The sequence below is a fragment of the Ursus americanus genome, chromosome 12 (assembly GCF_024610735.1).
Source record: "Ursus americanus isolate L20-20 chromosome 12, mUrsAme1.1.p, whole genome shotgun sequence".
Lineage (NCBI taxonomy): Eukaryota > Metazoa > Chordata > Mammalia > Carnivora > Ursidae > Ursus > Ursus americanus.
Window position 1 is genome coordinate 37,533,156 of NC_142138.1, and position 15,303 is coordinate 37,548,458.

The 15,303-nt window shown below is 44.3% G+C and overlaps 1 protein-coding gene across 8 annotated transcripts in view; it reads right to left on the minus strand.

Moving 5' to 3' along the window:
- The window catches only part of MCOLN2 (mucolipin TRP cation channel 2), a 63,360-nt gene that overhangs the window by 17,849 nt on the left and 30,208 nt on the right, over window positions 1–15,303 (minus strand). For all 8 annotated transcript variants that reach the window (XR_015726281.1, XR_015726279.1, XR_015726282.1 and 5 more), the window contains exons 5-11: window positions 15,140–15,215; window positions 14,939–15,035; window positions 13,147–13,246; window positions 7,303–7,415; window positions 5,946–6,095; window positions 4,431–4,532; window positions 4,202–4,324 (exon numbers count right to left, since the gene is read on the minus strand). Coding sequence is in view for 1 of the 8 variants with exons in the window: in XM_045801892.2 (XP_045657848.2) it covers window positions 4,202–4,324; window positions 4,431–4,532; window positions 5,946–6,095; window positions 7,303–7,415; window positions 13,147–13,246; window positions 14,939–15,035; window positions 15,140–15,215 (761 nt within the window). In the remaining 7 variants the exon portion in view is untranslated. The remainder of the gene's footprint in view (window positions 1–4,201; window positions 4,325–4,430; window positions 4,533–5,945; window positions 6,096–7,302; window positions 7,416–13,146; window positions 13,247–14,938; window positions 15,036–15,139; window positions 15,216–15,303) is intronic.

The following is a 15,303-nucleotide window of genomic DNA, read 5'->3' on the forward strand; positions in this document are numbered from 1 at the left end:
CCTTAAGACAATGAAATCGAAGCTGGTTTCTATGGACATGAACTACAACTCGGCCGGCACCATTAATAATTCTTTTGGAATCTGGTCAAGTCCTTTCTTTAGTTTCAAAAACCCGTAACAGTCTGTGCCTTGGGTTCCAAAAGTGCAAACAGCCAGTTGGTGAGTACATATCAAATTCATTCCTTCGTCTCTTGTGCAGTTACTTGGTATCATCCTGGCTGTAATGCCTGTCTCAATGTTAATGTTATTCACAACCATTATACCTCCCTCTCCTCTATGCACGAGATTTATATAACCCACCAAAAATTTAAGAGACTCAAAAAAATATGTGGTACACAGCCTGCCATTTTGTACCTCAAGAAGTGGCTGTGAACCACACAGTTTGGTGGCCAAAATCCATAGTAGAAGTGAACTTTAATAATACCCAAGGTAAGGAGAAGAGGGTCCTCATGGGCTTCGGGTCTAGAAGGGCTACATTCATAGGGAATTGCTATGGTTCTTAGGAGGTTTTAAGCCCCTAAAAGGCAGGTGCTACTGTCTCTCTGTTTTTTGTTCATTAAAAAACTTGCTGAGCCCCTGCCATGCTCCACACACCACGCTGGACGTGGGCAATGCAAAGAGCAAGGAGCCAGTCACTGCCCTTGAAGAGCTCAATCTAGAAGAACCTGACAAGATTTGGTGTACGCTTAGTAAATATTAGATGGTTATTTCCATCAAGAGTCCCCCTAGGTTCCATGGGACTAGAGTGAGAACTCAAGCATTTGTTCCACAAACAATCACTTTGTCATTGAGCCACAAAGAACTTTCATTTGAATGAACACATAACGACAGTGGCTTATTACAGAGAAAGACATAAAAATTTGCTTCGAGGGCTGGTACTGAGAGCCTCATGCAACACTCAGGTGAAATATTTTAACTGGCTAACAGTTGTTTTGAATAAGAGAGGAGTTTGGCTCCAACGAGAAGCCTTGAAAGCATGAAGAGGTCATGTAGTTCTGTCGAACTTCTACCTGGGGCCTCAGCAAAGTCCAACAATTTTTCAAAGGCTTGGTCTTGTCATTTGTAAAATGAGGACAAGGTAAGGCTGATTTATTCTTCACAGTGAAAAAGTCCTTTGGAAATGGAAGAGCCACAGTAGAATAATATTCCTCCAAACCTCATCTTGAATTATTAAACATCAACAGTCTCTAGTCCTCTGTGCCCAGACATTTTGAAAGGGCACCGTGCCAAAGTCCATTAGTGCTGGGGTCAACGTTGGCAGGACACTTGCACCTTTACTCCCTTTCAGCTGAACCACTGAAATCTAATGTCTGACAGGAAAACAGGAAGCTGAAATATGGGAGTCTGCTGCCAATCGAACTGCAGCGAGAATCTAGTTTTCCCAATACCTCCTCTTAGAGTGTTTTATTTGTTTGTTTAAAGGAAGATTTCGCTTCCACACCCAAGGTTGCTGTACTTTAGAAATCCTAGAAAATGCTTGCCATGGTGCCTGCCTTTCCAAGGCTTCGGTAATTCTAAAGTTCTTCTGATTCAACAGATGCTGACAGAATCTAAAAATTCTGACAGTTTGGATTAATTTGCAGGGGAAAGGGTGCAGGGGGCAGTCAACATTTTAAACTTCAGACTCAAAGAAGAAGCAGCAGAATAGAGAAGAAAAGCACAAACGTCCAGAACCAGACTGAAGGTTTTCTCCCTCCACTGACTAATGTGTTCACCGGACTAATTCGACTATGCATTTCCCCAATGAATCAGTCTGGCTAGAGATGAAAGACAGATGCCATAAACTGGCCTGCCATGCAACCCTAGAGACAGCCCTTATCCCTCTGCTCCTCTGGGGGAGAAATGGAAGGCTGGCATGAAGTGGGAGATACGAGTCAAGAGGTGCAATGTACAATATGGTAGCCACTAGCTACATGTGGCTACTGACCACCTGCTATATAGGGGCTAGTCCAAACTGAGCGGCGCCATCAGGACAAAATACACACCAGATTTCAAAGTACCAAAAAAAAAAAAAAAAAAAGTAGAATATCTCAATGTTTTATATTGAGCACATGCTAAAATAATATATTAATATTTTAGACACATTGGATTAAATAAATATATAATTTAAATCTCTTCATCTGTTTCTTTTCTTAATGTGGCTACTAGAAAATGTAAAAGGACCCATGTGGCTCTCATTTGTGGCTCTCATATTTTTATTGGGCAGTGCTGTCCACAGCATCCTGATCTCACCTGGATTCTTAAAAGGACAAAACCAACATATGAAAACACACTTGGACCCACAAAACAAATAACATCCTTTTCTTCAAGGTTGACACATTGAGGGAAATAAGACTGATCACACAGCTCTCCTCTCACAGTTGATCTATTCATAGATCAAACTAAATGCTCTTTTGCAATGATCTGTTTTGTATAATACCAAGAAAACCCCTGCAGGGTATTGATCAAAAGATGTGTATGGGGGTCAGACAAATCTGGGTGTAAATCCTATCTCTGCCATTTACTAGCTGTGTAACCTTGGGAAAACTATCTGAAATATTAAAAATCCTATTTTTGATAAAAGAAATATCGTATTTCCCCACAGGGTTGCTGGGAAGGTTGACATAGCCAGAGGTAGAGAACTTAGGCACTGTATCTATTAGCATATAATGCTCGAGAATGGTAGCTATCTTAATAAAATTCAAGCAACATTATCTGAGCATCTTCCAGAATAATGATGGGGTAGGGGAGATGGAGGGCAAAGGAGATAGAAGCACTCATCCTGAGGCCTGGGAGACAGTGAATTGAAGCAGACATTCTTAGGCTCAGTATTTATCCCACACAGTGCAACACTGCCCTCTAGTGACAAAAATGTGGAGAAGCAGTCAGAGCAGGAGGCAAGCAAGGAAGAAACATGTAAATTTTCCTGGGTACTAAGACAGTAAGTTCTCCAGATCAGAGAGATTATATCAAAGAACAATTTTTACTCATGAGTCACCTTTAAAGCAGTGGCAAGGAATTGGAAGAGCAATAAGATTATCAAGATTTACTATTAACCCAGGGATTGTCACTATGTTAATTATACAGTTGCTCAAATAGGAAAACAGTAGTTCTCTTTGGACTTATTAAATGTAACACTTACAGAGGAGAAAACCTGCCTATATGTCAAGTTACTAGGATTAATTTTAGTTTGAGAACACAGAAAGTTGGAGTTTTGTGGACTGCTTACTTTCTGGGAGTAGTTTGCAAACCAAAGGTGATCATATGTTTAGTTCAACACGACCATCAAGGTCAAAACGTAAGGCTGAGTTTACACAACACAAGCTTCGACACAATCCTTCGCATTCCTACCTCTTTTCTCCTTGCAGAGAACCTAAGCCAATTTAACAGTCCCCTGGGCTGTAGAGATTAAATAAGAGAAGACAGCCATGCTTAGCATGGTACCTAACATACTAGAATCAAGTAAGAGCTGTTACTATTGTTCGTTGTGCTGTTCCTGTTGTCCCAACTGCCAGAGGCCCACGGAAGAAAAACGAAAAGACGGAATAATTCCTTTCACTTTTTTTGGTTGGAAAACAGGAATTTCATTTCCTGAGGCATCTATCAATCAAACTTCTCGTTTTAAAACAAGAACATCTGAACGTAACTTTGATGTCCCTGAGATGTTGCTGCTGACCCCAGCCCAGTCGGTAGTCCAGAATTCAGATACTGATCTTCAATAAGGCACTAAGATGACCCTGTAATCAAAACCACCTGCAAAGACAGCATGGTTACCACTGAAATCATAGACCTCAGGTGGTCCTCCTGGGCAGTCCTTGTCCACCATCATTCTCCTCGATTAATGTGGATGAAAACCCTAATCCTTTAAATTAGAAGGATATTATAATAATTTTCCTCATTCAGTTTTCATTTTTATTATAGCAATCTCGTGTCCAAACAGTTCTCATCCGGTGATCGGCTGGGTTAGTCTGCACCCCCAGAAGCCGGTCCCAGACAGCTAGGAAATGTATCCTCTAGCTACAGTTCTACAGTTCTTGTTTTAATATCCTGAAGTCACGTCAATACCCCGAAAAGGTAAAGAAAACCAGTGCAAAGCTACGTCTTACTGACTTCGAGGGTACATGCTAGAGCAAAGTAGGAAGCAGGGCAGTGCGGGGGGGGGCCTCCCCTTGGAAGGGTCCCGGGTGCCTAATTTGCAGAAGGAAGAACTAGTGCTACACACCTTGTCATGATATGGTCCTAAGACAATCCAGCCACAGAACGTGTAGCCCAGATAGATCATACCAGCACAAGCGCAGAAGCGAAGAACTTTGGGCAGTGAGGCTTGCATCGTTAAGATGAGCACCTGAAATAAAAATCAACAGAATGAGGGAAATTAAAAAGTGGCTTGCTAGGACCCAAAGATGAAACTAGTCTCAGTCCTCGTGCCCCACCCCATGCCACGTCCTTACATTATATGCTTGGAAGTACCCCAGGTATCGGATGACACCAACCCAGACCAAGAGCGTAGACGTTCCGAGCAAAATGCTGCACAGATCGTAATTTGTGAGGTTCTAAGGAATGAAAAATAGATGTGAGTAAAACATTCCACTCCACTCAGCTTGTTCACCTCCCTTTAAATTGAAAAGAATGGACTTGGGAAAGAATGGACTGCCTGCCTCTCTCTAGGTGACACCAAGAGCTGTAAACTGAAGAAGAAAAGAGCCCAATTCCAAATGTGTTTCTCATTTCCTCTTAGTATTTGAATTGGTTGAACTGAGTTTCTGTTCAAACAATATCCTGAAAGAGAAATTGCGTTGTACTGACCTAGCAGTGAAGAATATCAAGTAATGGTGCTTGGTAAATATCAAACAATACCACTCAGCTACTTTTGAAAGAAAGGTCCAAACATGATTTGCTAAGCCCGTTCCTGCTCTTGCGGACTTCTAGGTCTCACTGAGGAGACAGACACACAAGCAGAGTTCTAACTTAATATGCTAAGTGCAGTAAGAACCACGACACCTGGCTTGTCACATAGTGCTTTCCACTGTGTGACCAGAACGGAGCTGGGCCTGGAGGACAGGGTGGGAGGGGGCACTGCAGGTCAACAAAGGCTGAACAAAGGCCCAAGGCCCAGGGTGGGCAGGATGTCCTAGAGAGGAGTACTGATGGGTTCGGGAGAGCTAGGGCAAGAGGATGAGGACCCCAGAGGCCACACTGAAGGGAGGCCACTTCATCCCAGTGGGGGCCCTGTGAGGCAGAGAGGATTTCGATACTTCGAGAAAAATGAGTCTGACAGTGGTGTGGATGGATCTGAGGCAGACAAGGTGGAAGGCAGGAAAGCCAATGAGGAGACAGTTGTAGCACCCAGGCCAGAGAGGAAGATGGCCTGAAGGGAGCCAGAGTAGTCAGAGTGGGGAGGAGGGAGGCACGGTAGGTGGTCAGGAGGTGAAGGTGGTGAGACCTGCTGGCTGACAGCACAGAGGGGAAACAGCCAGATGAAGGAGGAAGCAAGATGTAGTCATGAGATTAAATCAACTAATAACAGCAAGAGAGCATCAGGTGCTTGGAGGTCACTCAATACTCCTGTCCTCACTCCCCTCCAAGAGCACCCATCAGTCCCGGAGGGTCACTACTGGCTCTTGACAGGATTGGTTCGTGGGTCAGCTGCTGCTTCTGCAACTTAAAAAAAAAAAAAAATGAAGCCCACCCAAACAGCCAATCTTCCCAAACTTCAGTTCCTATTCTGAAGATGTTACTGGGTCTCCTGGGGGATACTCATAGGAATATCGTCTTCCACAGAACAATGGCTTTCCTATGTTCCCTTGACGAAGAATGAAGTCAGAGGAATCTTCAGTGACATGGGTGTGAGAAAAGAGAAAACGTGAGACTCAAGATAGTCTCCACGAGGATTGTTATATCTCAAAGTGCCTGGGGTCACCCAGAAGAATAGAAACAACAGAAGATTAAAATGGGTTGCCCCTCACCTTTGCTTTAATTTCCATTTTTAATATGGATCCAATTATTGTCATTAGGTCGCTGATAATCACCAGGACATACCATCCATTGATGAACTCCCACTGGTCGGCGTTACACACACGTCGATTGTACTTCTCCAAGAAGAAATTCAGAAATCTCTGCGGCAAACATTTTAAAAAGCATTTCTTACAAACCACACTGCCCTCTGGAAGGAGAAGACAAGCGCGAAACAGTGCTCTTGCCTGTAAAATGATATGGCGCTAGCTTTCCCAACTGGATAGACCCACCTCGAGGGTGGGGATTATGGCTGCCACGTTCTCCCATAATCTACTGCAGCTGTAAGTAAGCATTCCAGTTCCTGCTGAGTTAACTCACACATCAAAGGCTTATGCTCTAATGCCCAGAGACTCTAGTCATAATAGCTAACTCTCAGTACATCGCCAATATTTTACTTCTCATCAACTCATTCGATCTGACAACCCTATGAATCAGGCCTATCTCCAGAAGAGGGAACGGAGGCATAGAGAGGCTAGGCCATGATTTGGGTCTCGGCAGCCTGGCTCCAGAATGTGGGCTCCCAATGGTGGGAGTCAGTGGTGACTCCTGATGGTGTCCCTAACTCTGGCAGACCCAGGACCCTGACCTTGGATTCAGAATATCAAGAGGCTTGGGGGGACAGATAAGAGAAGTGGATATTTACAAAATCAGTCAACAAAGGTCAAGAATAAGAAAACTAGAAAGTAGACTATTTTCTTGTTCCACAATTGGTATCCACCACAGATGACTTCCTATTTCCCCTGTCCTGAGTCTGCATTTACTCACATGCCACAAACCAGAGTAAGATTTGTGGGAAGCTGAAGTATATATTCACAAGAACTCTGAGGGTAAAAAGGTAAAATGAAACTCAGGAGAGAATTTTTAAACTATTTTTAAAAATAGAATAAAGTATTTTATGCTTCATTATAACCCATTTACCATGCCTCCCTATCGAAATGAACTCTGATTTGAAGACAAAAGATGAAACCCACACATGCTATTACCCTGTTCTTAAGATCACTCCTAAATTTAAAAGGGTCTCGTTTATTCCGCAAACATTCAAAAGCTTGAGAGTCCACCACTGTGCACTTGTGCCTAGTGGCTCAGTTTTAAGCAGGATAATTATCTGATCCCACCTCACATGCCAGGAGCCTTTACTCATGCTCAACACCTCAGGTTGACCAATGCCTTGTAGGGGGGCAATCATTCAAAGGAATCTAATCTAGTCAGCTCCAGAAAGGGCAGGATGACCCAACCTCAAGGCTCCCCCGTCTGGAGGAACAGGACAGAGGCCAAGTAGGGAGGGGAAATATTTGAACACACACTTACCTTGCGTAACCTGAGCGCTAGAACAATGGATCTTGTGCACAGAATAAGAGACGCCAAGCAAATCACAATGACAAGCGCATCAAACACCAGGACATACTGAGTATTTTTCTGAACTGAGAAACAAAAATAGAGTTCAGATGTTAAATTCACATTACTTGGGAATAATTTCCAAACAGAATGGTAGTCTGAAAAGAAGTTCAAACGATAAATGCTTAAGCATCAGAAACAAATCACACTGCATTCATTCAGAAGTCTTTAAGGTAAAACATTCTCTGATGGTAAGAGCTGTACGTTTAAAAACATATAAACTCTCTGCTAAATGTACTCAAAATATTTTCTATCGAATAGAGCTCAACAGAAGGGGGTGTACTTGGGCTCTGTTCAAAAGAGGCAAAACTGACATACTCTTGAGTTCTTTTTCATAAAAGCACAAACTCCAAGTTCTCCATTAATGAGGGAACAATTTAAAACACCACTCCTCAGAATCCCCACTTCTGCTTCTCAACCTTACTGTGTACTTGACCAGCAAACAGGGCCAATCCAATTAGCTGCTTCTGCACATGGAGCCAAGAGCCTCTTAGAATGGAAGTAGGAACAGCAGTAATGACATTTTTGTCATGGAATACACAGCAGCACGGGGGAATGTGCTGGAGGAAGATGCACCCAGAACCGCAGGGTCTCTGAGACCTGATGGCAGCATTCCCATCGCCTGGCCCCCTGCCCACTCCAGCAGCTTCACCACCTGCCACGCCTCTCTCTCCACCTTCTCTACCTTGAGGCCACACTGTTCTTCCTCCATCCCTGCTCCTACCAGGTTTGCTTGCTCTCTTGCCTCAGGGGCTTTGCAAGGGCTGATCCCTCCATCTGTATCAGCCCTTCCTATGCTCCTTCATAGCACTCTCTGTAAGTATACACACGCATAGCTCTGTTTATCCCTCTCTGCTCGATGGCCACCGGCCCTGTGACTACATCTTCTAAGATGGCACGGCGAGGGGCACAGAGACAGTGCAGAACAGGAAAGACAGTCTCGGGAGCCTCAGGAGCTGGGTCTGAATCTCAGCTCTGCACTCAGGAGCTGTGCAGTCTTGGGGAAGTTGCCTCAGATTCCTCATTGAAAAAAAAAAAGGGTAGAAAAAAACCCAACCCTCCATCATAGGGCTGTTGTGAGGATTAAACAAGCTCATATATGAGAGCACCTGGAACAGCCCCAGAGAAAAAAGAGCATTTCCAGGGCTTCCTACTGGATATCACTTGAGGTCTATCTTGCCCACGAAATGACTGACCGTAGGAAGCAGGGACTGTATGTGCTTGTTTGACACTACACTGTCTGTGCCTTCGTGATGCGTCGGTGTGCTTACAGATGAACACAGAGCCTCCAGCAGAACATGAGAAGACTACTGAATAATCCAAGCTAGAACCCGTGAAGGTCTGAGCTCAGTTACAGGCAGAGGGAGAGAAAGCATAGAGCTGTGAGAGACCAAAAGTCAACGTGGTCTCCAGAGGGACCTAAGCAATAAGAGAGAAGGACCATCCAAGAACGACTACCAGTTTTCTGTCCTGGGTGAACTGAGCTCAGTCTGGACATTCGTGACAAGAGAGGATGACTTGGTAGCTATTAGAGCCATGGGTGAGGACACGGCCACTGAGAGAGACCACAGAGGGAAACACGGACTAGGAAGGACTGGGGGAGGGGCAGCAATGTGGGGCATTATGGGAGGAGCTGAGCTCAGGAAGTAGATTGAGAAGGGCCATGGGAGAAGAGAAAGGGCCAGAGGACAGGTGACCTTCAGTGGGGCGTTCAGGGAGGATTATAAAGGGGAGCACTCCACAGTGATACCTCTGCAAAAAAGGCCTTTAACAAAAAGACCAAGTGTCCATGATTTAATGATGCAAGGGCGTGAGCGACTGTGGCCGGTGGTCTGAGGGCAAAGCAGCTCATCCTGAGGGTATGAGCACAGCCAGCTAGTAATTGTAATTCACTGCAAGGATTATTTAGTCTTGCAAAGCTTTAAATGCCAAACAGGGCCACTGTGCCTGCTTCATGGGCTGTCAGGAAATCAGGTGAAATCATCCACGTTGAGTGTTTGTTAGAACGGTGCCTAGCACCTAGCACTTACATTTACTGATAGCCATTTTATAATTATGAAACTGAAGTTATCTTGAGATATCATCTGATGGGTAGGTAAGAAAACAACTTAACCAGAACCCAAGACTGACTGACTGACTATGTACGTATGTATGTATCTGTGGGAGCCATCGAATGGGACAGAGGGAATAGGTACAGTTGTGAAGATGGGACTGAAAACTTTATGAAACCTTGTGAAATGCAAGGATAACATCCAGGAGAACATCCTTTCTGACATACAACCAGAACAAAATCTCTATAACTACTTGTATTGGGTCCCTTTAAAAATGGAGAAATGGAGGCCTATAATCTAGAAGGATAGACCATCTCTCCTAACAGAGAAACCAGTATCATATTCTGGTTTTGTTGCTGTCGTCGTCATCATATAAGCTTCTGACACCTTTTTATTTTATTTTTTTATCTTAATTCCAGTTAGTCAACATACAGTGTTCTATTAGTTTCAGGTGTGCAATATAGTGATTCAACGCTTCCATATATCACTCTGTGCTCATCACAGCAAGGGCACTCCTTAATCCCCATCACCTATTTCACCCATCCCCCATGATCTTCCCTCTGGTAACCATCAGTGTGTTCTCTATACTTAAGAGTCTGGTTTTTGGGGTGCCTGGGTGGCACCGTCAGTTAAGTGTCTGACTCCTGGTTTGTCCAATTCTTGGTTTCAACTTAGGTTGTGATCTTAGGGTTGTGAGATCCAGCTCCATGTTGGGCTCCATGCTCAGCGTGGAGTCTGCTTAGGTCTCTCTCTCCTTCTTGCTCTGCCCCCTCCCCCTGCTCTCTCTCTCTCAAATCAAGTACATCTTAAAAAGAGAGAGAGAGAGAGAGTCAGTTTCTTGGTTTGTCGCTCTCATATTCTGTTTTAATTTGGTCTATTGAGAAGACTAGTTGGTGTGTGCTACAAAAAGTATTTTATGAACACTGCAATTGCTTTCTTACTCCATTGAATCTATACTACCCTCACAGGAACATTTCTTTTTTTTTTTTTTTTTAAGATTTTATTTATTTATTCGACAGAGTTAGAGACAGCCAGCGAGAGAGGGAACACAAACAGGGGGAGTGGTAGAGGAAGAAGCAGGCTCATAGTGGAGGAGCCTGATGTGGGGCTCGATCCCATAACGCCAGGATCACGCCCTGAGCCGAAGGCAGACGCCCAACCGCTGTGCCACCCAGGCGCCCCCACAGGAACATTTCTTAAACTTTGGTTATAACACACTAATCCAGAGAGATGCCCCTACCAACCTGGTTAGGGAAGTCCTACACACCACTCCTCTTCCCAAACGTCCTGAGAAGTCCTGCATGTACTGCCACCGCCCACCTGACCGACTCTAACCCTGGGCTTCTCCTGCTTGCTAAACCCCCTTTCCCTGTGGCACTTGGAAAAGCACCCATCGGTGGGGAATCTTGCCCACCAATACCTACTTCCTTCAGCCCCTCATGCCCAATTTGCAATGTTTATAAAATCCAGTTAAAGTGAAGATAAGTGGCACACTTGGGGAAAGGTATTAGAAGTCATAAAAGGCAATGTGAGGTTTGTATGTGAAAATGGACAATCCCTCATCATTTTTCCTGAGATAACAGAGGTAACAAGAGGAAGAGAAAAACCTCAGGGTAAGTGTATAGACATGAAGGAGCCTCAGAACTTTCTAGATATAGCACAAAGATCCCACCAGATGTCACCCTTGCCTTTTTCCCACTTCCCCCAAAGCCAGAGCAATCAATCTACCACACAGCTTCCTAAGCTGTCCACTTCCTAAGCTGCTTTCCAAACGTCAGCTTTTTAAGGGTTTCACGTCACATCATTTAAAATTCATATTCCCCTAATAACAGAATCTGGTTTCTTAGGACACAGCTCTGGGAAAAACATAAATGTTAGTGTTTCTACTCAGCGGTCTGTGAGGTTTGCGTTTCTCCTCACTGGCCACAGGAGGGAGCCAGAGCTCTTCTCTTCTGAGAACAGGTAAAGAAAACTCCCCACCCTCCTAGCAGCCCCGTGGGGAGAGAGGAAACCAGGTTCTGGCAACACGTTTGACCCACTAACTCATTTGGTCAGAATGACTGTTCCAAACCACATTTCACCTGCGACAAAGGTTAGCTTTTCTCACATTAGGTAGCTGAACCTATACTTGGACTTGGCAAATACGCATGCGATCTGTGTGTGTTTCTGTGGGGGCAGTGTGTCTGCTGGGAAATAGGAACCACTTTCAAACAGAAAGAAACTAAAACCTAAAACTGTCTGTGCTGATCAGAGCCTTGAGTCAGTTAATGGAAATACTGAAACCAAACCTTCAGAATTATTAGGATATATTATATAACTGAACAGCCACGGACCACACACAAACCTAGATGAAAACAAATCTAAAACAGTTAAAAACCACAGGTATTTTATATTTTATTTTGTTCTGATAATCCAGTCAAAGGCAAATTCACTTCAACAAAACTTATAAATTAAAAAATACTGACAAAGGACACCTGGGTGGCTCAGCCCATTAAGTGACTGCCTTCGGCTCAGGTCATGTTCCCAAGGTCCTGGGATCAAGTCTGGGGGTGGGCTCCTTGCTCAGTGGGGAGTCTGCTTCTCCCTCTGCCTGCCACTCCCCCTGCTTGTGCTCACTGTCTCTGTCTCTTACTCTCTGATTTAAAAAAAAAAAAAATTTTGTTTTTAATTTTAAAGATACTGACAACCTGAGTTGCCTGTTTGGCTCTGTCAGGTAGATGTCCGGCTCTTGATTTCTGCTCAGGTCATGGGATTGAGCCCTCCTCTGTGGTCGGTGGGGAGTCTGCCTGAGACTCTCTCTCTCTCCCTCCCCCTCTGCCCCTCCCTCCACTCGCTCATGCTTTCTCCCTCTCTTTCAAATACATAAATAAATCTTTAAAAAAAACCTGACTTCTGAAACTAATGATATATCTTAATTAATTGGATTTAATTAAAAAAAATACTGACAATCCGTTATTAACACCATCATGACCCCCTCGGTGAGAAGCTCTGCATAGCCCATTTTAAACTGTGGATGAAGAGGTGTTTTCTGAGTAACAACTGAGTAAACCACCTAATGTTTGTACAGGCTGCTCTCTGACCTCCGAGGCCTTGATCTCTGTCCACTGCCAAAGGCTCGGCTCAAAGCATACCTTCTCCAAACCATTTTATTTCTCACTCTGCCCCAGAGTTAACCTTTGCTTTCTTTATCCTCATCCCTTTCCACCTCCACCACTTAGACTTCACGGCACATCAATCCCTCTCACTGAGGCATTTTCTCTCCTTTTCCGTAGTGCCTAGCAATTACTACGTGCCAACTCTCATTTTCAGAGTTATCCTTGACACACTGATTCATTTAATACTCAACATCCTGAAACTAGGTGCTATTGTCACCCTCATTTTATAGAGAAAGGTACTGAGAAATAGAGAGGTTAAGTAATTTGTCCAAGATCACAGGCACAGTGAACAGAACCAAGACCCAAACCCAGGCAGTGGCTCCAGAAACAGTGCTCCCAAGGACTGGGAACACCGGCTCTCCCAGGAAGTGTGGGATCAACACCTGCTGAAACTGAGCGAAAAGGCAAAGCTCTAGGATGTGCTGCACAGAACTGAACACTCAGTTTTCTGGAGCTCTTTCTTCCCATCACCATTTTAGCACCCCAAATCCCAAAATAAGGCATTAAAAATCACCCATAACCCCTAACGGGCAAGCAGGTCACATACTTACTAGGTCCAGATATGTTCAAGTCTTTACATTCTTCAATTTTAGCGTCACTGTCAAAATAGATCTTGATCTTGCCACTGTGCGCTTTATTGTCGAGGGTAATCTGGGGACACAAAGGTATGGGAAGGTTACCGCCCAGCCGGAAGTTCGGCACGCTAGACCAACTCGGCCTCGAACAGCACTGGCACCGAACAGCAGGCTGACACAAAAATAATTATACTGACGGAAATGGCCTCATCCCATGATTCTTTCACAGGTTTCTATGATGAATGAAAAACTATGATTCAAAAGGTGACTACGTGAAGTTCTACTGAATCACACTCGGGTGCTGAGAAATCTTAGAGCCTAACAACTCACCAGTCCCAAGAACAAAAGCAAGATTCACCGATCTTTGACAAGAGAACACATGATCTCACGTATTTTACTGAATGGAACGTAAAAGCATTTGCTTCCACTTAGCCCTTTGCGTATGAAATTCTAGGTCTCTACTAGGCTGGAACTCATTTTTCTGTTTGCTTCAAATGCTACATATAATGCTTTCAGAAGTGCCAAAGATTGCTCCCAGGCTGCAGGCTGAATTTAAGATTTCCAAACAGCCTCAATCTTCCACATCAGGATTCAGTCATGCTGTTTATAGGTGAACTAGGCTGAGTATCTCAAGGCTTGAGAAAAGTATTTTGGGGGCTTTCCTAGGGGAGAAGAGGCCTTGAGTGTGCCAGGGTTCGCAGAGGTGTCCTCGCAGCTCAGAGGCACTGAAACGGGGCCTGGAGGTTTAATTCTCCAGCCTCTGGTTTGGTCAGAGGGCTAGTCTTGGCTCCCAGAGTGTGGCTTGTGTGTGGAGCTGCCCGGGCCCTTGTGGACTTAATTACAGATCACCGACACATGCCGCTCTGCAAGCTCTTTGCCCGTGAATTTGGGGGGATTTCATAATGTGTTTTGTAATATGTAGGTCACCCCTGGGAGGTTAATCATGCTATTCTGCGCCAGAGACATTCTTCTGAATCACCACGTGTCAAGACTTATAATTACTTTTATTTCTTTGTGTACTTGTTTTCCGGTCGAGCTTTCCCACTAGGCCGCCAGCTTCCTGAGGGCCACTGTACCTGGACAGTATGGCCATGCTGGTGCGTAGGAGGGACTCAGGACGTGCTGACTGACTGCTGTTGAATGAAGCACTCCTCTGAGGTACTAAAAGGCGGTCACAGACGACTGTCAGCTCAGCATTTGGTTTTGCCCCTCCATAAACATGGGGAAGGGAGGGAGGGCGAGAGGGAAAGTGTGGAAGTCCACGGAACAAGAAAGCCAGTTACTCTGCCCTCAGAAGTGAACATTCTCCTCTACTGCACATGCATCCTCCCAAAATAAAAGAAGCAACAACTAATCCTTTGCTGACTGGCCCTGGGATCAAGGGGGAGCAGTTTCTGCCTGGAGGTTTGAACACATTTGCTACAATAGTTGCAAAGACCTTCCTTTGAAAGTAGGAAAAACATCATAGACACTTAAAACACTTGTCATCAACTTTTTTCCCTAATGTATTAGGGGAGTAAGAGGTCAAAACCAATTTTGAAAATTCCTCTTTCCAGCCCAGAAATCTGGTTTGAAAAAGTTGTAAAGGGCTTGCTTCATTTTCTGAAGTAATGGTCTCTGGATCAACAATGCTAGAAAGTGTCATTAAGCTGCTTTAAATACAACGGCGTCTAACACATCTCTATAGGCCAGTGTGTTTTACACTTGCTTCTGCAACAGGAGTAGGGAAAAATGATAAAAACCAGCATTAGTGTGACAAGACACTTGCCGTGTTCTGAAAGACGTAACAGTCCGGTAACTCTCGGGAATGAATCGTCTGTAGGTCAATGCCTTTGAGGTGAAAGGAAATTTCAACTTGTAAGAGCCTGAATAAAAAATATTACAAGGTATAAATTGTCATAGTCTTACTATCCTACTCTGCTTTCCCCCTCCCTGTCTCCTGGGAAATGAGACTTAAAAACTTACTTACCGATAAAATTCCAGTCTGAAGAATGACAAGTTCTTCCACTCCTCAGGGGACTTGGAGAGGTCTAAGTGAACACAATCTGGGGCAATGAAACAACAAGAAGGATTGTTTCAGGCAACAATCAAATGCTAAAAGTAGTGGGACAAGGTGTGCTGAGCAGCAGGACA